This window comes from Trachypithecus francoisi, unplaced genomic scaffold (assembly GCF_009764315.1).
Source record: "Trachypithecus francoisi isolate TF-2019V2 unplaced genomic scaffold, Tfra_2.0 Lachesis_group3, whole genome shotgun sequence".
Taxonomy (NCBI): Eukaryota; Metazoa; Chordata; class Mammalia; order Primates; family Cercopithecidae; genus Trachypithecus; species Trachypithecus francoisi.
The window spans coordinates 155,456,595-155,483,163 of record NW_022681468.1 but is presented as its reverse complement, the minus strand read 5'-3'; the positions used below and the strand labels follow the sequence as shown (position 1 = coordinate 155,483,163).

At 42.4% G+C, this 26,569-nt stretch overlaps 1 protein-coding gene across 3 annotated transcripts in view; it reads right to left on the bottom strand.

The window, feature by feature from the left end:
- Positions 1–24,954, bottom strand: part of AQR (aquarius intron-binding spliceosomal factor) — a 134,940-nt gene extending 109,986 nt beyond the window's left edge. Inside the window, exons 1-6 of one of the 3 annotated variants that reach the window (XM_033190659.1) lie at positions 24,654–24,907; positions 23,490–23,636; positions 21,140–21,196; positions 17,376–17,416; positions 8,217–8,252; positions 2,581–2,701 (exon numbers count right to left, since the gene is read on the bottom strand). In XM_033190659.1, the coding sequence (XP_033046550.1) occupies positions 2,581–2,701; positions 8,217–8,233 (138 nt within the window). In that variant the 5' untranslated portion in view covers positions 8,234–8,252; positions 17,376–17,416; positions 21,140–21,196; positions 23,490–23,636; positions 24,654–24,907. Of the gene's footprint in view, positions 1–2,580; positions 2,702–8,216; positions 8,253–17,375; positions 17,417–21,139; positions 21,197–23,489; positions 23,637–24,653 lie in introns of all 3 variants that reach the window. The other 2 variants (XM_033190658.1, XM_033190657.1) reach the window with 2 other exon arrangements.
- Positions 24,955–26,569: the final 1,615 nt, after the last annotated feature.

Sequence of the window (26,569 nt, the reverse complement as noted above, 5' to 3'; positions counted from 1 at the left end):
ATAAAAATTCATTTTGAATTGGTTTGCTCACTTAAGCTTTAAAGAAGCCCTAGTAGGCTTTTTAGCAGTCTATTTAAAAAACCAAATAATTACAAAAGAGTTATTTGTATATCTATAAAATAAGCATCACGTGCTTACTTATAATTAATGGCAAGTCAAATACAGGTTTCTGACAGGACTATGAGAGAGTTGCAGAAACTTTTAGCTAATAAAATACTGGCTTTAATTTCTTTAGTTTTTCCTCTGTGGATTATGCCTGTATTTGGCTTAGGCTTTGTTTTCTTATTACGGATCTGAAGTTTTAATTTCTCTGATTTAAACAAAAGAAACTACATCTTTAGCAAAAATTGTAGTTTTCACATTGTAATTAATCTCAAGGATAGCCCCTCCTGCTTTATATTAGCTCTTTACTTATATTCAAGCCTCTTTGACCTACCTCTGTTTCTAGTCACTGCCGCAGACAAGCGCTCCAAACGTGTGGTCTACGCTAGGTGTTTTCATTCACTTCTCTAAGACAAGCTCTCTTGAAGCTGTACGGCTGTCAAGTTCTATGGACCGTTATGAAGCCTCAACTCCTTTTCACCATATTGAAGGCTCTTTTTCTTTCGTCTGTTATCTAAACAGCAACATTCCTAGGGTTCTAGCCTCATTCTTCTCCCCCATTACTTCAACCACTAAATACCAATGATTCCAAATATACATCTGCAGTCCAGATTTCCCTTCTGAGTTCTCAAACCTTAAGAGTCCTCTGTCTACTAGATGACTTAAATCTAGATATTCCAAAGGCAATTTAAACTGAGTATGTCCAAATTCAATTCAACAGTTTTGTATCCTCCAAATTATTTCTCAGTCTCTATTACCTATCTTGGTAAACGGTACCAACATCTATTATATTCATTTGCCCAAGCCTGGAAGGTTATTGAAAATAACACCCTTTCCTAATGCTACTTCAACTGATTATCAAATTCAATCAATTCTACCTTCTAAATCTCTGTATATTCTCTAAATCTGACTATTATTTCTCTATTTCAAGGCCTAATCACCAAAGTGATCTTTATAACAGGCAAATTGACCAGGTTATTCCCTGGCTCAAAAAATTTTCCTTCTTCCTTTCTAAAATAGCTTGAAGCAACTTCAAGAAATTCCGAGGCTCTCTTGATATCGACACAAAACCCATAGTTTATTTTGAGCTCTAATGTGCCCTGAGATGGTAGTCATTTAATGAATATTTGAGAGAAGTATCCACGGCTTTATCTTAAAGACTCTATCACCTTCTCACTTCGGAGACCATTTACTCAAAACAGATGACAGGCATCCATTTCTTTTTTTTTTTTTTTCCATTTAAAAAAGTCTGACTGGAAGAAAAGAAACCCTTGATGAAGTGACCATTATATGATGGGCAAAGAAAACAAAGGTTTTGGATCTCTACTTATCAAGCTTCTGTTGTACCAGCACAAAAAGGAAACATCAGTGCATTAGAAATTTCTAAAAGGAAAAATAGATCCCAAATCAAGAACAAAAAGAACAGGCAGGGCACGGTTACTCATGGCTGTAATCCCTGCACAAGGCAGGTGGATCACCTGAGGTCAGGAGTTCGACACCAGCCTGGCCAACAAGGTGAAACCCCATCTCAACCAAAAACACAAAAATTAGCCGGGCATGGTGGCGGGCACCTGTAATCCCAGCTTCTTGGGAGGCTGGGGCAGGAGAATTGCTGGAACCTGGGAGGCAGAGGTTGCAGTGAGCTGAGATCACACCATTTGCACTCCAGGCTGGATGACAAGAGTGAAATTCAGTCTCAAAAAAAAAAAAAAAAAAAAAAAAAAGAACGTTGAAATTATAACATAAGCATGTGTCTTGACTTTGGTAACTTTTTTTTATTCATGTAAAACTACAAATATATACTTCCTCTTGTGAAAAAAGACACTGAGAAGTATCTCATTTGAACATTAATACTTGCACTTTTTCCTCTTCTTAGAGACAGGGTCTCGCTCTGTTACCCAGCTGGAGTGTTGTGGTGCAATCATAGTTGATTGCAGCCTCGAACTCCTAGGCTCAAGCAGTCCTCTTGCCTCAGTCTCCCAAGTAGCTGGGACTACAGACTCACGCCACCATGCCTGGCTAATTTTTTTTTTAAAAGAGACAGGTTTTTGCTTTGTTGCCCAGGCTGGTCTTAAACTCCTGGCCTCAAGCAATCCTCCCACCTCAGCCTTCCAAAGTGCAGGATTACAGGCATGAGTGACAGCACTCAGCCTATTTGTACTTATTACTATAATTTCCATTTTGCCAGCTCCTAATGTAAGTTGTTATAACATATACCATTCTTTGTTTCAAACACAAAGCAGAAAAATAACTCACATCCATAACTTTTCAATTCACAGTAAATTATTAAATCGTTTGAAGAAAGTGTTGAACCCAAAAGAAAACATATCTTTCACATACTCATTCTTTTTCTCAATATTTGCTTTAATACTAGGTAAAATTCTGCTCTAAAAGCACCACTATCAGCAAAAGTTCTGCCACTTTGTAATGGCTTAAGTGGGTCAGTATGAAAGCTATGAAGTAATTTAAATCGGTTACCTCCCATGCAGGCACGTTTTCTCTGAACTTCTCATTCACCATACAGCAAATTGACATTAAATAGGCCTTGCTGGATACCTCAGGAGAATAATTCATCCAGAGATAATTTTCAAGATACTGGCTATAAAGAGTAAAAAGCACAGAATATTTCATTAGTTACCACCACTCACTGTAATGTATAACTCACCCAGAAAAGCATAATTATTTACAACTTTCTGAAAATATTTTGGAAATCTCTATTTATAACTTGGAATCCTTGGCTGGGTGTGGTAGCTCATGCCTGTAATCCAAGCACTTTGGGAGGCCGAGGCAGATGGATCACTTGAGGTCAGGAATTGTGATATGGTGAAACCCCATCTCTATTAAAAATACAAAAATTAGCTGGGTGTGGTGGCACAGGCCTGTAATTCCAGCTACTCAGGGGGCTGAGGCAGGAGAATCGCTTGAACCCGGGAAGAAGAGGATGCAGTAAGCTGAGATTGAACCACTACAGAATCGCTTGAACCCGGGAAGAAGAGGATGCAGTAAGCTGAGATTGCACCACTACACTCCAGCCTGGCCAACAGAGCTAGACCCTGTCTTCAAAAACAAAAAACAAAACAAAACTTGGAACCCTTCACAAATTTACCTGTTGTCTAGGTCACTGCTACCAGCTACAAATTTATATATAGAAAACACAGCTTTGGAGAATGACAGTCTTACACATTCAAATACAAAGGTATCAAACGTTGCCAACATACATAATTATCATCACCAAACCACTGGATATTTCCTTACTTAAGGCGCTTTTATTTATTTATTTATTTTTTGAGATGGAGTTTTGCTCTCAATGCCCAGACTGGAGTGCAATGGCACGATCTAGGCTCATCGCAACCTCCACCTCCCAGGTTCAAGAGATACTCCTGGTTCTGCCTCCGGAGTAGCTGGGATTACAGGCATGCGCCACCATGCCTGGCTAATTTTTTGTATTTTTAGTAGAGACAGGGATTCTCCATGTTGGTCAGGCTAGTCTTGAACTCTTTTTTTTTTTGAGACGGAGTCTCGCTCTGTCACCCAGGCTGGAGTGCAGTGGCCGGATCTCAGTTCACTGCAAGCTCCACCTCCCGGGTTTACGCCATTCTCCTGCCTCAGCCTCCCGAGTAGCTGGGACCACAGGCGCCCGCCACCTCGCCCGGCTAGCTTTTTGTATTTTTTTAGTAGAGATGGGGTTTCACCGTGTTAGCCAGGATGGTCTCGATCTCCTGACCTCGTGATCCACCCGTCTCGGCCTCCCAAAGTGCTGGGATTACAGGCTTGAGCCACCGCGCCCAGCCGTCTTGAACTCTTGACCTCAGGTGACCCACCCGCCTCAGCCTCCCAAAGTGCTGGAATTACAGGCACGAGCCACTGCACTTGGCCTTTAAGGCTCTTCTTCTTTTTTTTTTTTTTTCTTTTTACTGTACTTTTTATTATTATTATTATTATTATACTTTAAGTTCTAGGGTACATGTGCATAACGTACAGGTTTGTTACATATGTATACTTGTGCCATGTTGGTGTGCTGCACCCATCAACTCGTCAGCACCCATCAATTCATCATTTATATCAGGTATAACTCCCAGTGCAATCCCTCCCCACTCCCCCCTCCCCATGATAGGCCCCAGCGTGTGATGTTCCCCTTCCTGAGTCCAGGTGATCTCATTGTTCAGTTCCCACCTATGAGTGAGAACATGCGGTGTTTTGTTTTTCTCTCTTGTGATAGTTTGCTAAGGATGATGGTTTCCAGCTGCATCCATGCCCCTACAAAGGACACAAACTCATCCTTTTTTATGGCTGCATAGTATTCCATGGTGTATATGTGCCACATTTTCTTAATCCAGTCTGTCACAGATGGACATTTGGGTTGATTCCAAGTCTTTGCTATTGTGAATAGTGCCGCAATAAACATACGTGTGCCTGTGTCTTTATAGCAGCATGATTTATAATCCTTTGGGTATATACCCAGTAGTGGGATGGCTGGGTCATATGGTACATCTAGTTCTAGATCCTTAAGGAATTGCCATACTGTTTTCCATAATGGTTGAACTAGTTTACAATCCCACCAACAGTGTAAAAGTGTTCCTATGTCTCCACATCCTCTCCAGCACCTGTTGTTTCCTGACTTTTGAATGATTGCCATTCTAACTGGTGTGAGATGGTATCTCATTGTGGTTTTGATTTGCATTTCTCTGATGGCCAGTGATGATGAGCATTTTTTTGTGTGTCTGTTGGCTGTATGAATGTCTTCTTTTGAGAAATGTCTGTTCATATCCTTTGCCCACTTTTTGATGGGGTTATTTGTTTTTTTCTTGTAAATTTGTTTGAGTTCTTTGTAGGTTCTGGATATCAGCCCTTTGTCGGATGAGTAGATTGCAAAAATTTTCTCCCATTCTGTAGGTTGCCTGTTCACTCTGATGGTAGTTTCTTTTGCTGTGCAGAAGCTCTTTAGTTTAATTAGATCCCATTTGTCAATTTTGGCTTTTGCTGCCGTTGCTTTTGGTGTTTTAGACATGAAGTCCTTGCCCATGCCTATGTCCTGAATGGTACTACCTAGGTTTTCTTCTAGGGTTTTTATGGTATTAGGTCTAACATTTAAGTCTCTAAGTAAAAGTTGGCCGAGCACAGTGGCTCATGCCTACAATCCAAGCACTCTGGGAGGCCGAGGCGGGCGGATCATGAAGTCAAGAGATCCAGACCATCCTGGCCAACATGGTGAACCCCCATCTCTACTAAAAATACAAAAATTAGCCGGGCATGGTGGCGTGTGCCTGTAGTCCCAGCTACTCGGGAGGCTGAGGCAGGAGAATCACTTGAACCCAGGAGGCAGAGACTGCAGTAAGCTAAGATCATGCTACTGCACTACAGCCTGGCAACAGAGCGAGACTCTGTCTCAAAAAATAAAAAAAAGGAAAACCCAAAAATACCTGATAAATATCAGTTCGAAAACAAAATGAGGCCAAGCGTGGTGGTTGACACCTGTAATCCCAGCGCTCTGGGAGGCCAAAGTGGGCGGATTGCTTGAGCCCAGGAGTTTGAGACCAGCCTGGGCAACATAGTGAGACCTTGTTTCTACAAAAAAAGAAAAAAAAAACCACTAGCCAGGTGTGACGGTGTACACCTATGGTCCCAACTACTTAGGAGGCTGACGTAGGAGGATTGCTTGAGCTTAGGGGGTTGAGGTTGCAGTGAGCCGTGATTGTGCCACTGTACTCCAACCTGGGCAACAGAGTGAGTCCCCATCTCTAAAACTAAAAAAAAAAAGAAGAAAAAAAACTTCTGAAACTTACTAAGCCTTCTCATTCTAGCCTCCACGTATCTTATTTTCCTTTCATATTTTTCATTTTTACTTCTCTTTGCTATTTTCTAGTTAATTCCCTCAGATCTATTTTCTAGTTCACTAATTCCTTCTTTAGCTGCATCTAACATGTTATTTACTTTGCTAATTGATGCCTTCCTCTAATGATTTTCATCCACAAAAACCCTTTTCTCGGTTCGCTTTCCTATATCCAGCTACCTTCTCCATGCCATCTTACTTTCCACTTTAGCAAGAAACCATCAATTACTCTCCACAACAACCTTAGGCTGGTTATGTTTGGAAGTTGGCCCAGGGAAAATGATACTGTCACATAAAATTAAATAAAAGTTCCTGCCGGGCGTGGTGGCTCAAGCCTGTAATCCCAGCACTTTTGGGAGGCCGAGACGGGCGGATCACGAGGTCAGGAGTTCGAGACCATCCTGACTAAGACGGTGAAACCCCGTCTCTACTAAAAAATACAAAAAGCTAGCCGGGCGAGGTGGCGGCGCCTGTAGTCCCAGCTACTCGGGAGGCTGAGGCAGGAGAATGGCGTAAACCCGGGAGGTGGAGCTTGCAGTGAGCTGAGATCCGGCCACTGCACTCCAGCCCGGGCGACAGCAAGACTCGGTCTCAAAAAAAAAAAAAAAAGTTCCTGAAAGGTAACAACAGACTTTTTCAGCTATTAAAAATTTTTCACTGTCAGTTTTGATGCTGCTGCTACAGGGGAGAAATCAGAGCCTCGTTAGCAAGAAAACTAAGCCAAAGGACTTTGATGGCCATGGAGAAAAAAGGGTAACTTAGCTTTCCCTATCTTACTGTTTTTCCCTAAAAGAAGCAGCACAGCCAGGCACAGTGGCTCACGCCTATAATCCTAGCACTTTGGAAAGCCGAGGTGGGCAATCACGAGGTCAAGAAATCGAGATCATCCTGGCCAACATGGTGAAACCCCGTCTCTACTAAAAATACAAAAATTAGCCAGGCGTGGTGGTGCACACCTGTAATCCCAGCTACTCGGGAGGCTGAGGCAGGAGAATCACTTCTACCCGGGAAGTGAAGGTTGCAGTGAGCCGAGATCATACCACTGCACTCCAGCCTGGCAACAGAGCAAGACTCTGTCTCAAAAAAAGAAAAAAAGTTTCACTGTCATTGATGCTTTCAATCTGTTTTGTTGCTTTCTCCTTCAATTCCTGCAATTCTCTTGGTTTCTGGACTCTAGAATTCTGGTTAATCCTAACTGCATATTGGTAGCCTCTTGATTTTAATCTGTCTTGCTGAAAGGAGGCACGCTACGATGGAAAGAGCATATTTATCTCAGGGCCAGATGGGTCCAGTTTCTAGCCTCAGTTTCCTCCCCTATAAAATAAGGAAGATCTTACTGGTGTTGTTGTGAGGATTAAATAAGATCATTTAATAACAATACAGTCCTTAGGATACAGGTGGCACTCAACTTACTAGTTAATTCATAATAAATTTCATTTTCCCTCTATAAAAATGATAAGACCATCTCCTTCATGTCATTTTTTTGTGAGGATCAAATCTGTGGATGCAGGAGTAACAATTATTAACACACAGGCCCTGACCTCTGATGTAAACCAGATGTCAAGGAAGTGCAGAGAAGTGGAAAACCATGAGATTTGGCATTAGACATTGGTATCCCAGCTCTGCCAATTACTTAGAGCAAAGTATTTATCCTCTCTGATCTTAACTTCTGTTTCCAGTAAATGCTGAGGATAGTACTCACTTCACAGGATTGTTGTGAGTACTCTGTATGTAAAATGCTTAACACTGTGGTGAGCACAAAACAGGTGTTCTGTTTGAGAAATGGTAAATGTAGCTATCATCAACAACAATCCTGGCTTTTACTTTCAGCATACTGGCTAGACCTGGTTGTAACATAATCTAATCTACTTCTGCAATCTAAAATTCATACATTATCTTTTGTCTGAAATATTTATATTACTAGTAGCTAGACTGGAACAACGCTACCTTGATGATAACATTTTAGCTTGGCAGGGAAAAAAAGCAGCTATAGAACATACTCTATTTCCACTGATCACTAGAGAAACCAAGTTTGAGTTCAGAAATTATTCACCACATGCTACCTTAACAAGTAAGAAAAAAATCAAAATACAAGTTATTCTGACAATGGGCCATCATCTTTGAAAACAAAGGCTATTACACACATATTCCAAAATAAGCCAATCACAGAAATATGTATCTTCACAGATTTAGATTTTCTTACTCACAGAAATACGCAGAAAATTTAGCTAAAACTGAAATCACATTGTTATCTTTTTCATCAATGGAATGCCTTATGACTTACCTAAATTCCAAAAGCATTATCTTTCTAATAGCAAACCTGAAAACATAAAAATAAATAAAATGTTTAAAACAGAGAATACAAACATTTCGGAATTATTAACCCAAATGCATTTAGGGATGTTGTGTTTTCCTATCAACTCACCTATCAAAATTCATAATATCAGATCACAACTTCCTACGTCAGTTCAACTTCTTAAGCACTGACCAACATGTTTTCATTTAATACTCAAATGGAAACATTTTCCTAAAGAGTCATGCCTTCCTAAAAGCACACAGGACACATATGTTTACTGCAAATGTGAAAATCAGATGTTTCACTTGCTTCTTAGTGTTGACGGTGAGCTTAAAATACTAAAATATTGTGGAAAAAATATCAGATATTTGTCTTTAATATACTGTCTTTTTAAAATAGAATTACTTTGTTTTATATGAATAAACAATGATATAGTCATGTTTGTCCAAAATATGTTGTCCTGAAGCAGATACAAATGGCCGCTAATTTAGTTTTATCATTGCATAATACTGGAAATAGATCAGAACACTGTCACTAGATAGCAGTTTCCAGCTTTGAAAATTAAGTGTCCATGTATTATGAATTTATAATGCCCCAGGAAACCATTATCCTGTCAAAATCCTATTCTACTGATTTCTGATTTCTTATATAGTTTCACTGAGCATACAATGTCACAAAACTTTAGCGAGAATGAAATGAAGGTTTTTGCTATGCAAAAGCACTAAGACAGAATACTGCCTAAGTACTGGCTTCTACAGCCAGCCAAGATGCTGAGTGGATAGGCCATCTTGAGTGACACACTCTAGATCTCCAACTGCAGACATTTCACTTGAATTAACTGTATGTTAGACAACAGAATTCACTGACTGCCCACTATACACAAAACTCTACATTTAATTTCTTCAGTCACAAACAGGACCTCATGATAAAAAAGAGAAAATCCTGGCTCATGAGACAGAATACCAGTGTTCTAGTAATGACTCAGTGTTACTTTGACAATGTCTTTTAAACATTCTTTTTCTATTTTTTTCTTTTTTATTGAGACAGAGTCTTGCTCTATCGCCCACCCTGGAGTGCAATGGTGCGATCTTGGTACACTGCAACCTCCGCCTCCCAGGCTCCCGAGTAGCTGGGATTACAGTCACGTGCCACTACACCCGGCAAATGTTTTGTATTTGTAGTAGAGACAGGGGTTTCCCCATGTTGTCCAGGCTGGTCTCAAACTCCTGAGCTCAGGTGATCCACCCACCTCAGTCTCCAAAAATGCTAGGATTACAGGCGTGAGCTACCACACCTGATGTCTTTTAAACATTCTGCAATTCAGTTTCCTCATGTATAAAAATGGTAGAGCAGCCAACTTTCCTTTATAACTACAGAAGTGAAAAATAAGTCTTTATTTTTTTTCCGGAGGCAGAGCTTGCTCTATTGCCCAGGCTAGAGTACAGTGGCACAAACACAGCTCACCGTAGTCTCAATTCTCCCAGGCTCAAGCCATCCTCCCACCTCAGCGTCTCAAATAGCTGGGACTACAGGCACGTGCTACCACGTTCAGCTAATTTTTTTGATTTTTAGTAGAGATGAGGTCTCACTATGTTGCCCAGACTGGTTTCAAACTCCTGAGCTCAAGTAATCCTCCCACCTCGGCCTCCCGAAGTGCTGGGATTACAGGCATGAGCCACCATGCCTGGCCTTGAAAAATAAGTCTTGATGTGTCAAAATAAAGCAAAAGCAGTCTGAAAAACATTCAATTCCTCTTCTAGCAATCTCAGTGGTATTCATTAAATTTGGAGTTTTATACTTTTGCCAATGAACTCTCTGAGGCAGATAAACGGAACAGCTTAACTGAAAGTGTACTTATATAAAAACAGGTCCATGAACTAGACACCACCAGAAGAATTTTAAAGGTAAGTATGGAAGGCTGGGCACGGTGGCTAATGCCTGCAATCCTAACACTTTGGGAGGCCAAGGAGGGTGGATTACCTGAGCTCTGGGATTCGAGACCAGCATGGGCAACACGGTGGAACACCATCTCTACTAAAATACAAAAAATTAGCCGGGTGTGGCAACATGTGCCTATAGTTCCAGCTACTCAGGAGGCTGAGGCAGGAGAATTGCCTGAACCCAGGAGGCGGAGGTTGCAATGGGCTGAGATCGTGCCACTGCACTCCAGCCTGGGTGACAGAGTGAGACTCCATCTCAAAAACATAAATGCCGGGCGCGGTGGCTCAAGCCTGTAATCCCAGCACTTTGGGAGGCCGAGACGGGCGGATCACAAGGTCAGGAGATCGAGACCATCCTGGCTAATACGGTGAAACCCCGTCTCTACTAAAGAATACAAAAAACTAGCCGGGCGACGAGGCGGGCGCCTGTAGTCCCAGCTACTTGGGAGGCGGAGGCAGGAGAATGGCGTGAACCTGGGAGGCGGAGCTTGCAGTGAGCTGAGATCCGGCCACCGCACTCCAGCCTGGGCGACAGAGCCAGACTCCGTCTCAAAAAAAAAAAAAAAAAAAAACATAAATAGGGCCGGGCGCAGTGGCTCAAGCCTGTAATCCCAGCACTTTGGGAGGCCAAGACGGGCGGATCATGAGGTCAGGAGTTCGAGACCATCCTGGCTAACACGGTGAAACCCTGTCTCTACTAAAAAATACAAAAAACTAGCCAGGCGAGGTGGCAGGCGCCTGTAGTCCCAGCTACTTGGGAGGCTGAGGCAGGAGAATGGTGTGAACCCGGGAGGCGGAGCTTGCACTGAGCTGAGATCCGGCCACTGCACTCCAGCCTGAGCGACAAAGTGAGACTCCGTCTCAAAAATAAATAAATAAATAAATAAATAAAAATAAGTATGAAAAGTTACAAACAATAACCACAAATATAAATAATTTGAAGGATTTTTGGACAGTTTTTTGTTTAAGTTACCAGTATTTACTGAGAGCATGCATTATGCCTGACACTGTGCCAAGGACTTAACGTGCATTTCATTAAATCCTTCCAAAGCTGAATAATTTATGTATGACAAACTGGGTCTATTACTGTATCATTAAATATGATTAAATATGATAAGAAAAAAGAGAAGGGGCCGCACAAATGAGAGTTCTTTTCTACTACATTCCCACCTACCCCAACAACTTCCTCTTCTGAGACATGACTGTGTGAAACATGAGGTCTGGAGCTGTGGCATCCCCACCACAATCATACGGAAAAAATCAATAAAACCTTTTGACAAGACTGACAAAGGCCTTGACATTATTAACTTCTGAGCTAGTTACTTCTAGATCTATTAAGTAGATGATTAAAACAATAAATAATAACAGTAAACAAAAGAAGCCAGCCACACCAGGCACAGTGGCTCATGTCTGTAATCCCAGCACTTTGGGAGGCCGAGCATGCAGATTACCTGAGGTCAGGAGTTCGAGACTAGCCTGACCAATATGGTGAAACCCCATCTCTACTAAAAATACAAAAAATTAGCCGGGCATGGTGGCGGGCACCTGTAATCCCAACTACTCGGGAGGCTGAGGCAGGAGAATTGTTTGAAGCCGGGAGGCGGAGGTTGCAGTGAGCAGAGATCACGCCACTGTGCTCCAGCCTGGGCGGCAAGAGTGAAACTCCATCTCAAAAAAAAAAAGAAGCTAGCCACAAAAGAATACATAGTGTGTGATTCTATTTATTTATTTAAAGTTGAAAAAGAACCAAAATTATAGTGTTCTTGTTTGCATACTTACATATTACAATGATAAAAAAAAAAGGAACAAGCAGAGAGCTTCTGCAACACTGACAATGTTCGTGGAGTTTTTCGGCCTAGGTGGTGGTTATGAGTTATTACTATAATTCGTAAGTCTGCACATTTGTTTTACACTCTTTTCTGTATTACATTTCATAATAAAAGAGTCCATACATTTCTTTTTTTTTTCTTTTTTTGAGATGGAGTCTCGCTCTGTCGCCCGGGCTGGAGTGCAGTGGCCGGATCTCAGCTCACTGCAAGCTCCGCCGCCCGGGTTTACGCCATTCTCCTGCCTCAGGCCCCCGAGTAGCTGGGACTACAGGCGCCCGCCACCTCGCCCGGCTAGCTTTTTGTATTTTTTATTTTTTATTTATTTATTTATTTATTTATTTTTTTTTTTTTTTTTTTTTTTTTTTGAGACGGAGTCTCGCTCTGTCGCCCAGGCTGGAGTGCAGTGGCCGGATCTCAGCTCACGGCAAGCTCCGCCTCCCGGGTTCACGCTATTCTCCTGCCTCAGCCTCCGGAGTAGCTGGGACTACAGGCGCCCACCACCTCGCCCGGCTAGTTTTTTTGTATTTTTTAGTAGAGACGGGGTTTCACCGTGTTAGCCAGGATGGTCTCGAACTCCTGACCTCGTGATCCGCCCGTCTCGGCCTCCCAAAGTGCTGGGATTACTGGCTTGAGCCACCGCGCTCGGCCTGAGTCCATACATTTCAAATAAAAATAAACACTTTGGCAAAAGTAAATTACTCTGTAAATCACTCTTTTTGAGAGCATAAAAACCACTCAGTTGATTCATAACAGGATTACACATCACACCAAAGTGTACTAGTTAAGAGGTTTCTAGAAGGCAAAGGACTCTTATTTAAGAACAGAGTATTCAAGGCCAGGCACGGTGGCTCACACCTATAATGCCAGCACTTTGGGAGGCTGAGGCGGGCGGATCACCTGAGGTCAGGAGTTCGAGACTAGCCTGGCCTACATGGTGAAACCCTGTCTCTACTAAAATACAAAAAATTAGCAGGGCACAGTGGCACATGCCTGTAATCCCAGCTATTCAGGAGTCCGAGCCAGGAGAATTGCTTGAACCCAGGAGGCAGAGATTGCAGTGAGTCGAGATTGCGTCACTGCACTCCAGCCTGGGCAACAAGGGTGAAACTCCATCTCAAAAAAATAAAAGAACAGAGCAGAAAAAAAAAAAAAGAAGCAGGGAGCGAGGATTCACTACCTGGTGTGCCTCTACTGGGAAGCATCTTGGGAAGTTATTTAACCTTATCTACTTCAGTTTCCTTAGCCATAAAATGAGGATAACAATAGTGTTATAGGGTTGTTGTGGGAATAAACGAGCTAGATGCTTATAGCAGAATGCAAGGTGCTTAGAGCAGAATCTGGCACATAGTAAGCACTTAACTATTATTTTAAAAATATTTTAAAAATCAAACTTGGATTAAGAATTCATTAAGATAAGCCTGCCAAATCTGATAATGGCAAGAACAGCAAAAATGAATCAATTGTGTAATGTAACATACAGTAACATGGCTGTTACATCAAGCCATTCCCCTAGTACTGAAAATGCCATGAGCACATAGCGCAGCAAAATAATTTCCTCAGGATCTAGCCTAGACAATTGGTCACTTAAATTTTTTTTTTCTTTTTTGAGACAGTCTCGCTCTGTCACCCAGGCTGCAGTGCAGTGGCACAATTTCAGCTCACCGCAACCTCCGCCTCCCGGGTTCAAGAAATTCTTCTGCCTCAGCCTCCCGAGTAGCTGGGATTACAGGTGCATGCCACCACACCCAGCTGATTTTTATATTTTTAGTAGAGATGGGGTTTTACCATGTTAAATTTTTATTTTTTTTTATTTATTTTATTTATTTTTTTTTTTTTGAGACGGAGTCTTGCTCTGCCGCCCAGGCTGGAGTGCAGTGGCCGGCTCTCAGCTCACTGCAAGCTCCGCCTCCCGGGTTCACGCCATTCTCCTGTCTCAGCCTCCCGAGTAGCTGGGACTACAGGCGCCCGCCTCGTCACCCGGCTAGTTTTTTGTATTTTTTTTAGTAGAGACGGGGTTTCACCGTATTAGCCAGGATGGTCTCGATCTCCTGACCTCGTGATCCACCCGTCTCGGCCTCCCAAAGTGCTGGGATTACAGGCTTGAGCCACCACGCCCGGCCGTTAAATTTTTAAATACATACTACAGTCTATGTATTACAGAAGTACACTTAGAAATAAAAAATGTGGCCGGGCGCGGTGGCTCAAGCCTGTAATCCCAGCACTTTGGGAGGCCGAGACGGCGGATCACGAGGTCAGGAGATCGAGACCATCCTGGCTAACACAGTGAAACCCCATCTCTACTAAAAATACAAAAACTAGCCGGGCGAGGTGGCGGCGCCTGTAGTCCCAGCTACTCGGGAGGCTGAGGCAGGAGAATGGCGTAAACCCGGGAGGCAGAGCTTGCAGTGAGCTGAGATCGGCCACTGCACTCCAGTCCGGGCGACAGAGTGAGACTCCGCCTCAAAAAAAAAAAAAAAAAAAAGAAATAAAATGTGGGCCGGTACGGTAGCTCATGCCTGTAATCCCAGCACTTTGGGAGGTCGAGGCAGGCGGATCACCTGAAGTCAGGAGTTCAAGACCGGCCTGACGAACGTGGAGAAACCCCATCTCTACGAAAAAATATAAAATTAGCCGGGTGTGGTGGAGCATGCCGGTAATCCCCGCTACTCGAGAGGCTGAAGCAGGAGAATCACTTGAACCCAGGAGGCGGAGGTTGCAGTGAGCCGAGATTGCGCCATTGCACTCCAGCCTGGGCAACAAGATCAAAACTCCGTCTCAAAAAAACATTAAAAAATACTAATAATAATAAACGTGTACAAGATAAGAAAATGACTGTTAAAAGTGCCACACTAAATCTTAGCCATGCCAAAGACAGCTACTTCTTTCAGAACTAAGAGTAACATAGGGGCTGGGTATGGTGGCTAATCCCTATAATCCCAGTACTTTGGGAGGTCAAGGCGGGCAGACTGCTTGAGCTCAGGAGTGAGACCAGCCTGGGCAACATGGTGAAACCCTGTTTCTACCAAAAATACAAAAAGAATTAGCTGGGCATGGTGGTTTGCACCTGTAGTCCCAGCTACCCGGGAGGCTAAGGTTGGGGGATCGCTTAAGCCCAGGAGGCAGAGGTTGCAATGAGCTGAGATCACACCACTGCACTCAAACCTGGGTGAAAGAGAGCAACCCTGTCACACATACACACACAAAAAGTAGCCAAATGTATACAGCTTAAAAATCATTAGCAGCTTTTGGTTGTTATAAAAAATCACCTCTGAAGAAGAAATATTAATAGCAAGGGTTTAAATGAAAAAATAAACAATCAGTTTCCACCGGAGTGAAAAACCTATTCTGAAGATTCAAAATAATTTTCAAATTAGTATAACCTTAATATAGAAGAGAAAAATGTTACTAGAATAAATCCAGCCACTTGTCTTTTGTTTTCTCAAGAAATTTCATTCATACTCACCTTCAGACCAACAGGCCATATGTTACAAATCTGCTCAAATGTCCTACCTTCAGCAAGAATTTGACTAATTATTCTGAAATACCAGCCCTTGTCATTATCCTCTAACCACACTTTAATTCATAGCACTTACTATCTCCTGACATTACATTATATATATATATATATGTAGACACATGTATCTGTCTGTGTGACCCACTAGAATGTAACCTCCAGGAGAGCAGGGACTCTATCTCCCCTGTTTTCTGTTGTACTGTTAGCATCGAAATGGTGGCTAATACAAAGTAGGCTCAACTCAGTCTCTTTTTGTTGTTCGTCTTGAGACAAGGTCTCACTCTGTCGCCCAGGCTGGAGTGCAGTGGTACAATTGTGGCTCACTGCACCCTTAACTTCCTGGGCTCAGGTGATCCTCCCATCTCATCCTCTTGAGTAACTGAGCTACAGCCATACACCACCATGTCCAGTTAATTTTTTGTATTTTTTCTAGACACAGGGTTTTGCCATGTTGCTCAAGCTGGTCCTGAACTACTTACTGGACTCGAGCAATCCGCCCACCTCGGCCTCCCAAGGTGCTGGGATTACATGTATGAGCCACCATACCCAGCCAACCCAATCTCTGTTGAGCTATACACCTGGATACCCAACTGCTTATTCCATATCTCCATCTTCATGGCTCTTACGTAGCTAGAATTCCAGATATCCAAAAGTGAAATAACGATCTACACCCAATCCTATCCCCAACAATGTGGCAAAAGTCAGTAATAGCATCACTAATCACTCAGCAACTTAAGCAAAAAATGTTAGGGTCTTCTTTGATTCCTCCTTTTCCCACATCTGCCAAACATCAAGTCTTTCCACTTCTATCTTTCTCAAATGGACAATTCCTCTCCCAACTTTCCACGCAAGTCAAATCTATGACATCTTGAAGCTGACTACTACAATGCTCATCTAACTAATTCCCTGCCTCTTGCTCCCTCCAAATCCAAATTCTTGCTGGGTGCAGTGGCTAATGCCTGTAATCCCAGCATAGCATTTTGGGAGGCTGAGGCGGGTGGATCACTTGGGGCCAGGAGTTTGAGACCAGCCTGGCCAACATGGTGAAACCCTGTCTCAAAAAAAGTAGAAAAAAAAAAAAAATTCTCTTTTTCAAATACCACTGTGCTTACAACTCTTCTTAATTCCTACTGTTTTCCAAATAAAGGACAAAATCCTGAAGATGGCCTTTGACTCATTTAGTCAAATATCTTTTTAAAATACTCACTGGGCATACATGTCTGCAGGTGCATATATAAAAAGATGCCTAAGACACATTACTAAATTTTTTAAAAGAAGCATAATGAAAAAATGGCATGTAGAGTACAAACCCTTTTGTGTTTGAAAAAACATGAAGGGGTGGGGAATAGAACAGATGTATATGAATCATATACATGAACCAGGGATTAGGGGCAGAAAAGATGATTTATTGAAACTTACCCCTTACAGTATATTGCTCAAAAATAATTTTTATCACTTGTGTTTATTATTATACATTTTATATATTACATACATATGCTGCATTATTGTAAATTTAATATTGTCTTACTTTCATAACTTTTTAAGAATATTTTTAAAAGGTGAATCAGAAATAAGAAAATTAATACTAGTTGAACTGAAATAAAACCTTCATGTTTACTTTTTCTCAAATTCCATCTAAATCCAAATAAACACTATGGGATTTGATACCTCTAATCTGAGCCAAAAGTTATTAGGCAAAAAATAATTTATGTCTCTTCAGCAGTAAAGTTTTTCTAGTCACCATTTCCCTGATGACCATTTTGAAACAGAAAAAAAGGTTCAAGTTATGACCACATAGAAATTCAGCCAAGATCCAACTTGGTCCACCCCAATCACATTGCATAAAATTTAAACTCATTCCTACCTTGATTTGACAATCTCTTTTTCATATATATCTTCAATAACCTGTTAACAAAAATATAAAAATGTAGTATCTCAACAACTTTTTTCAACCCTAAATTGACAGTTTTTAATGAGTGAGATTATATAAAATAAGTTGGTTTAGGAAAGCCATCAAATATTACTGCTATTGAAATAACAAGAGATTTTTAAAATAATCCTATTATATTTCTCAAGATGTGAAATTAACAGAAAGCAAAGTAGAAAAAATAAATAATAAAACAGAGCCCTAGATTCATTAAAATGGTGTGCTTATAAACATTTTTAGGGACAATAAAAATTCACAAGATCAGGATATTTTTAAACTTAAAGTATATAAATGTTATCAAACTCCATTTAAGAGTCATAACTGTGTGCCTTCAAAACCCACAGAGAAAATAAGTTAAAAGTGTGAAGACATAACAGACACAAATTCTGTTACATCTCGTTATCCAAATGAATATGATAAAGGTTCAGAATTTCCATTCATTTGAGTGAGGGTGAGCAGAATGGTGTACTACCTAAGAATTCAGACTCTGGCCAGGCACGGTGGCTCATGCCTTTAATCCCAGCACTCAGGAGGCCAAAGAGGGAGGATCACGAGGTGAAGAGATCAAGACCATCCTGGTCAACATGGTGAAACCCTGTGTCTACTAAAAATACAAATATTAGCTGGGCGTGGTGGCGCACGGCTGCAGTCACAACTACTTAGGAGGCTGAGGCAGAAGAATCAACTTGAACCCAGAAGGCAGAGATTGCAGTGAACCAAGATCGCACCACTGCTCTCCATCCAGCCTGGCGACAGGGCGAAACTCCGTCTCAAAATAAAAAAATAAATAAAATAAAAAAATTAAAAAAAAAAAGAAGAACTCAAGACTCTGGAATTGGAAGCCTGGTTCAACACATCTGCCTTCACTACTGATGGCTAGAACTCTTGGGCAAGTGTCTGACCTCTCTAAGGCTCAGTTTCCTTACTCACAAAACAGATCTAATAATACAAACTATCACACAGGGTTATTGCAAATAAAATAAGACAGGGCATATAAACAATTAGTACAAATACTGGCACACAGTGAGCCTTCAGTAACAGTTATCAACAGCAGCAGTAGTAGTGCTAGCATAAATAACAGTAAAAAAAAACTACTGTAAAATTATGAAGTGCTTTAACATGGTATAATATAATATTGTATGGTAACTATAATGTCTTTTTTTTTTTTTTTTTTTGAGATGGGGTCTCACTCTGCCACGCAGGCTGGAGTGTAGCTGTGCAATTAAGCTCACTGCAACCTCTGCCTTCCAGGCTTCAGTATCCTCCTACCTCAGCCTCCTAAGTAGCTGGGACCACATGCATACACTGCCATAACCAGCTAATTTTTTGTATTTTTGGTAGAAATAGGGTTTTACCATGTTGCCCAGGTTGGTCTTGAACCCCTGAGGTCAGTGATCTGCCGCCTCAGCCTCCCAAAGTGCTGGGATTACAGGCATGAGCCATGGTGCCTAGCCTATAATATCTTTTAACTGCTCCAAGTGTATTTGTGAAATAAGTATTTGTAAGTGCTAAAGGGAAGGAGGTGATGAGGAAAACAAGTCTTGTTTAATCTAGATGAAATTCTCCGTTATTGTTTTCATCAAATTTCAAATTAAATAATAAAATAAAGATTACTGGTTGGCCAGGCGTGGTGGCTCAAGCCTGTAATCCCACCACTTTGGGAGGCCAAGGCGGGCAGATCACCTGAGGTCAGGAGTTTGAGACCAGCCTGGCCAACATGGCAAAACCCCATCTCTACTAAAAATAATTAGCAGGGCATGGTGGCGTGTGTCTGTAATCCCAGCCACTCAGAAGGCTGAGGCAGAAGAATCGCTCGAACCCAGGAGCCAGAGGCTGCAGTGAGCCAGGATCATGCCATTCAGACTAGGTGAAAAGAGCAAGACTCCGTCTCAAAAAAAAAAAAAAAAGATTACTGGGAAAACAAATATATATTCGTAAGAATTTAAGTTCAAATAAAGAAAGAAATTTTGGGTAAAAATTTCATTTTTACCAACAGTGCCTAAAGCATCACCATTACATTTATAATGGCAGAGCTTAAGAGTCTTCATTATTTGTTGAATGGTATACAATATGTCAACATCTATTTCATTTAAAGACCTTACTCTCAGCCGGGCGCGGTGGCTCAAGCCTGTAATCCCAGCACTTTGGGAGGCCGAGACGGGCGGATCACGAGGTCAGGAGATCGAGACCATCCTGGCTAACACGGTGAAACCCGTCTTACTAAAAAAATACAAAAAACCAGCTGGGCGAGGTGGCGGGCGCCTGTAGTCCCAGCTACTCGGGAGGCTGACGCAGGAGAATGGCATAAACCGGGAGGCGGAGCTTGCAGTGAGCTGAGATCCGGCCACTGCACTCCAGCCCGGGCGACAGAGCGAGACTCCGTTTCAAAAAAAAAAATAAATAAATAAATAAAATAGGCCGGGCGCGGTGGCTCAAGGCTGTAATCCCAGCACTTTGGGAGGCCGAGACGGGCGGATCACGAGGTCAGGAGATCGAGACCATCCTGGCTAATACGGTGAAACCCCGTCTCTACTAAAAAATACAAAAAAAAACTAGCCGGGTGACGAGGCGGGCACCTGTAGTCCCAGCTACTCGGGAGGCTGAGACAGGAGAATGGCGTGAACCCGGGAGGCGGAGCTTGCAGTGAGCTGAGATCAGGCCACTGCACTCCAGCCTGGGCAGCACAGCAAGACTCCGTCTCAAAAAAATAAAAATAAAAAAATAAAGACCTCACTCTCTTTAAGAGACAGGGTCTCATTCTGTTGTCCAGGCTGGAGTGCAGTGGCCTGCACTGCAGCCTCAAACTCCTGGGCTCAGTTCAGTCACCCTTCCACTTCAGCTTCCAGCAGTTGAGACTACATGTATGAGTCACCTCATCAAGTCAATTTTTTAAATTTTTTTGTAGAGGCAAGATCTCACTACTGTCCAGTCTAGTCTCAAACTCCTGGCTTCAGGTGATCTTCCCTCCTTAGCCTCCCAAAGCACTAGGATTAAAGGCATGAGCCACCACACCTGGTCTTAGACCTCTCTTTAAGAACCTATTTCAATGAGAATTAACCCTATATTTGGGAATTTGTCGTATTATTTGTTCTAAATTGCTTCAGTTGGACTTATTCAATTGAATAAGTTCAATTTCCTTATTGAATATTACTGGACTTTAGTTATTACACTATACAACTCCTGCTTCTTCCATCTTTATTATAGACCTTTACCTCATTCACCACTCTAAAAACAAGATAACACAACAGATTTAATCCTAAATTAACTATCAAAAACTTGTACAAAAATTTCTGTATATTTACAAAGATATTTATTACATGATCACTTATAATAATAAATTAAAAACAATCTAAGAATCATTTATAATAATGATAAATTAAAAACAATCTAAGAATCTATAAACAGAAAAAGTTAAGTAAATTATACACATACACTTTCTTTTTAAGGTTTAAAGAAAATACAACAAAAAGGTAAGAGAGGTTATCTCTGGGTAGTGATTATTTTCTTATGTGTAGTTTCTATGTCTTCCAAATTTCCTAACATAAATAATTGCTAAGTTTGATAAGCAAAAAATTGCATTGTTTTTGAAGATTCTTACGTTGTTTTTAAGTTTTAAAAAATTATGGAAAGCTTTTGTTGAAATAACCCTCTAAAAGGAGTGTAACTTCTCAAGAATTACGTTGCAAACCCAAAATACTTACCTTTATATCAAAAGGTGATTTCTTCTTGATGTGGGGAGCCCAGTATTTACATGCTAACTGCAAAAGTAAATAGTATAAACAGTAAGTCACAGATTCATGCCATTGTCGAGCTGGAAGATAGATCATTTAGTGATAAGCTGTTTCTTAACAAGGCCCTACTGGGCACTGCGGGACAGAGTAAATCTGAAGGGACTATACAGGCATGCAGGCCAGTTGGCATCCTTGACCCCAAACCACTAAATGCCAGTAGTGCTTTGCACTACAACATGCCATTGTGATTTAAACAAACAAACAAAAAAATCCTCTCCAACCACCCCTAGGAAAACAATACAGCTCAGTTAATAACCACAGAGCCAAACATCTTCAGCCTACCAATAAGGAAACCCTGGTCTAGAAAAAATAAGTGATCTGCCCAAGATTACAGTTAGTTAATAGTTGAGCAAGTATTACAAATGATACTCAAAATCTTCATGAATACTTTCTAAAATAATGAGCCTTTAAATGATTAGTTCACAACCATAACAAAACCTTAAAAAAAAAAAAATTGTAGTCTATCAGGTGGTTATTACAGAGAATATAAGAGTTGGCATATTAGCCGGGCGCAGTGGCTCACGCCTGTAATCCTAGCACTTTGGGAGGTCGAGGCAGGTGGATCACAAGGTGTGGAGTTCAAGACCAGCCTGTCCAACATAGTGAAACCCTGTCTCTACTAAAAATTCAAAAATTAGCTGGGCGTGGTGGCACACGCCTGTAATCCCAGCTACCCAGGAGGCTGAGGCAGAAGAATCGCTTGAAAGCAAGAGGTGGAGGTTGCAGTGAGCCAAGATTGCACTATTGCACTCCAGCCTAGGCAGGCGACAGAGCGAGATTCTGTCTCAAAAAAAAAAAAAATTTTTAAATTAAAAAAAAAAGAGTTGGCATATTTCAGATTAGGCTTTACCTGTAAACTGTGAAATTTAAACAAATATATAACTCTCTCTACATATTTAAAGAAACAGCATAGTCTTACTCATAGGGTTTTGTTTTAAAACTCAATTATAATCTCTTTAAAAATAGAAAGCTGTCAAGCACAAAGACTCAATATATTTATAAAAAGGTGACTGCAGTATCTGGCATATCAGAGGCACTCACAAAGTCTGATGGATAAATGGACAAATGAAGTAAAATCTGAAATGTTACTTCTGTGAGGCTGTCCTCAACACTACCTGATGGCGACAATTGCTTTCTCATCTTCATTTTGTATATAACTCTTTATAATCTTACCTTTCTACATTATAAATATTTGATTGCTTATCCATCTTTCCTTCTCACTTAATTGGAATACTTAAAAGGTGAGACCTGTTTGCTTTGCTTTCATAGCTCAGCAATGAACTGTACAGACAACACACTTAAAGAGCCTCCCAAGCAGTTAGGATACTGGCCCTGAGGAATAGCCTCTAAAAATATTACAGTAACTTCCTACTTAAATGACACCTTCCGGCCAGGCGTGGTGGCTCACACCTGTAATCTCAGCACTCTGGGAGGTCGAGGCGGGTGGATCACCTGAGGTCAGGAGTTCAAGACCAGCCTTGCCAATATGGTAAAACCCCATCTCTAGTAAAAATACAAAAATTAGCCGGGCGTGGTGGTTGTGTACCTATAATTTCAGCTACTCGGGAGGCTAAGGCAGGAGAACCGCTTGAACCTGGGAGGCGGAGATTGCAGTGAGCCAACACCAAGCCACTGCACTCCAGCCTGGGCAACAGAGCAAGACTCCATCTCAAAAATAAATAAATAAATAACACCTTCCCAAATTACCAATCACTCTCCAACTCAATAGAAAATCTTCACCTCACCCCCAGTTATTCTGGGGAGGATCTCGGCTCATTGCAACCTCTGCCTTCCGGGTTCAAGCAATTCTCCAGCCTCAGTCTCCTGAGAAGCTGGGATTACAGGCATGCACCACCACGCCTCGATAATTCTGTATTTTTTGCAGAGATGGGGTTTCTCCAAGTTGGTGAGGCTGGTCTCGAACTCCTGACCACAGGTGATCCACCTGCCTCGGCCTCCCAAAGTGCTGGTGTTACAGGCATGAGCCACCGCGCCCGGCTGAAGATTTTAAGGACAGCCAGTCTTAGTGTAGTCCCCTATAGTCCCAGCTACAAGAGAGGCTGAGGTGGAAGGATCACTTGAGCCGGGCAACATAGTGAGACCCTATCTTGAAAGAAAAAAAGGAAGGAAAGGAAGGGAGAGATTTTAAGAAGGCAAGTGATATGATGAGATTTGCACTTGTATGAAATCACTCGGAAAGCAACATGAAGAATGGGCTAGAGGAGAGCAAGAAGAAGAACAATATAACAGATTAGGATACCTTGGTCCAGGCAGAACACAATGGCAACCAGGCTTAGGGTACCAGAGATTTAAAACACCAGACAGATTCCAGAGATACTCAGAATGTAGAAATGTAGGGATTAAGGGAGGATTCAAACTTTCTCCCTAGGCTTCTGCCCTGGCAAATCTGTTGAAACAAGGAATAAAGAATAAAGAAGCAGGTGGGCATGATAACTTCTACACTGAACTACTTACACTCTTACGCAATTCGCAAATAAAGAGTAAGGATGAGGAATGATGCTGACAACCACAGCACTGTGTTTCCCTATCCAAAGCCAACTGTGGCTCACAATGCAAGATAGTAAACAGATTCTAAATGAACGCTCTCCAACTACAGAATCACTCTATTCTTAAATGGGTCTATTTGGAGGTGTCTCGTCAGTTTCTCATCGCTGCTCAAAAACTCAGGACACTCTACGGACCAGGAAAAAGCCTACTCCTACTTGAAGAGGCAGTCCAGCATCACTCTGCTGCGAAGCCTACTTGCCAGTCTCAGATAGACTGGGGTGTTCCCTCCTCTCTGAATCAACTGCTCCTGAGACAAACTCCAATACAGCAAAACTCATAGTTTTCTTTTTATGTGTCTTTCTTTTTTTTTTTTTTTTTTTTTTTAGATAGAGTCTCACTCTGTCGCCCGCGCTGGAGTGCAGTGGCCGGATCTCAGCTCACTGCAAGCTCCGTCTTCCGGTTTACCCCATTCTCCTGCCTCAGCCTCCCGAGTAGCCGGGACTACAGGCGCCGCCACCTCGCCCCGCTATTTTTTTTGTATTTTTTTAGTAGAGACGGGGTTTCACCGTGTTAGCCAGGATGGTCTCGATCTCCTGACCTCGTGATCCGCCCGTCTCGGCCTCCCAAAATGCTGGGATTACAGCCTTGAGCCACCGCGCCCGGCCTATGTGTCTGTCTTTCTTAGGCCATGAACCCCTCAGGCCAGGGCAGCCAATTCACCACGGTATGCCCAGCACCCCGCATAGCGGCCGGCACGGAGCTGATACTCAACAAAAAGACTTGTGTGAATGAATTAACAAACGAATGCCTCCTCCGTGCTCCTAGTCCTGGGAAAAAAAAAAACAACCCACCACCAGGCCTCGGGGCCACGACGTCCTTACCCACTCACACATATACCAGACTCGCCCGAGCTCACCTGGGTCACGAACTCCGCGTTGATCTGGGACACTGTAGGGGCCACGATCTTCTTGGGCTGTGCAGGGGCTGCCATGGCAGCACTCTCCCCTGCACTCCGGTGGAAACGAAAGCACCGCCCTGGGCAGCGGCAAGCCTGGTCCACTTCCCCTAAGTTACGGCCGGGGCGCTTAACTCCGCGCCGAACAAACGTTGCGCGCCGGATATCCTCAGGCTTCAGAGTCCCATAGGGAACCCGTACTACAGCCCAAACGTTCCCCAGGAAGCGGAATGGCGTGTAGCCGGAAGTTCATGCAGGCGTTGGGGCTGAGCTAGCGAGCCAAAAACTTTGACCTCCTCTGTACGCGCCCTCTAGCGGGAGGCAGAGAGAAGACACCCCGCTGGCGGGATTAGGAGGGCAAGGCAGGGACCCGGTGGATGGTGTTGGATGGGGTTTCTCGTGGTTAGTGAGGAGTGGCATGTGCGGTGAATGAGAATTTAGTTTTTTTTCAACCCCGAAGAAAAAAGAAAACAAAACAAACAAACAAAAAAACAGCCTGGGAATATGGGCTGGTTTTTAACTGCCCTTAACAGTGTTTTAGTTTAGTTTTGGTTTTCTTGAGACGGTGTTTCGCTCTTGTTGCCCGAGCTGGAGTGCAGTGGCGCAATCTCGGCTCACCGCAACCTCCGCCTCCCGGGTTCAAGCAATTCTCCTGCCTCAGCCTTCCGAGTTGCTGGGATTACAGGGATTACAGGCATGCGCCACCACACCCGGCTAATTTTTGTATTTTTAGTAGAGATGAGGTTTCTCCATGTTGGTCAGGCTGGTCTCGAACTCCCCGACCTCAGGTAATCCGCCTACCTCGGCCTCCCAAAGTGCTGGGATTACAGGCCTTAACAGTTTTATGGCGGTAAAAATTGACATACCATAACCCAGCCAGGCGCGGTGGCTCATGCCTGTAATCCCAGCATTTTGGGAGGCTGAAGCTGGCCGATTGCCTGAGGTCAGGAATTCGAGACCAACCTGGCTAACATGGTGAAACCCCGTCTCTACTAAAAAATACAAAAAAATTAGCCGGGCATGGTGGCGCGCGCCTGTAGTCCCAGCTACTCGGATTCAGGAGACTTGCTTGAAGCAGGGAGGCAGAGGTTGCAGTGAGCCAAGATTGCGCCATTGCACTCCAGCCTGGTGACAGAGCGAGACTCGTCTCAAAAAACAAAAATAAAATAATAATAAAAATAATTGACATACAATAACCCACACATAATTAGGTTGTAAAATTTGATGTTTTGACATGAACATACATTTATGAAACTGTTGCCAAAATCATGATAATGAGCCCCTAAAAATTTCCTCGTGCACTTTTGCAATCTGTACCTTTCACTATTCCCACCCACTTTTCAGGCAACCACTGATCTGCTTTCTGTCACTATAGTTTGCTTTTCATGGAATTTTATATAAATGAAATAATACAGTGCATGCGTTTTTTCACTCAACGAAATGATTTTGAGATGGATTCATATTGTTGCATGTATCAGTAGTTCATTCCTTTTTTATTGCTTAACATTCGTTCCATTTTACTGGCATACCACAGTTTGATAAACTATTCATCTGCTCATAGACATCTGAGTTGTTCCTAGTTCTTAGTTATTACAAATAAAGCTGCTATGAGCATTTGTGTATAAGTCTTCATGTGGACATATACTTCCTTTGCTCTTAAATACCTAGGAGTGAAATATTTGGGTTATACGATAGGTGTGTTTTGTTTGTTTGTTTGTTTTGAGACGGAGTCTTGCTCTGTCGCCCAGGTTGGAGTGCAATGGCGTGATCTCGACTCACTGCAACCTCTGCCTCCTGGGATCGAGAGATTCTCCTGCCTCAGGCTCCTAAGTAGCTGGGATTACAGGCGCACACCACCACACCAGGCTAGTTTTTGT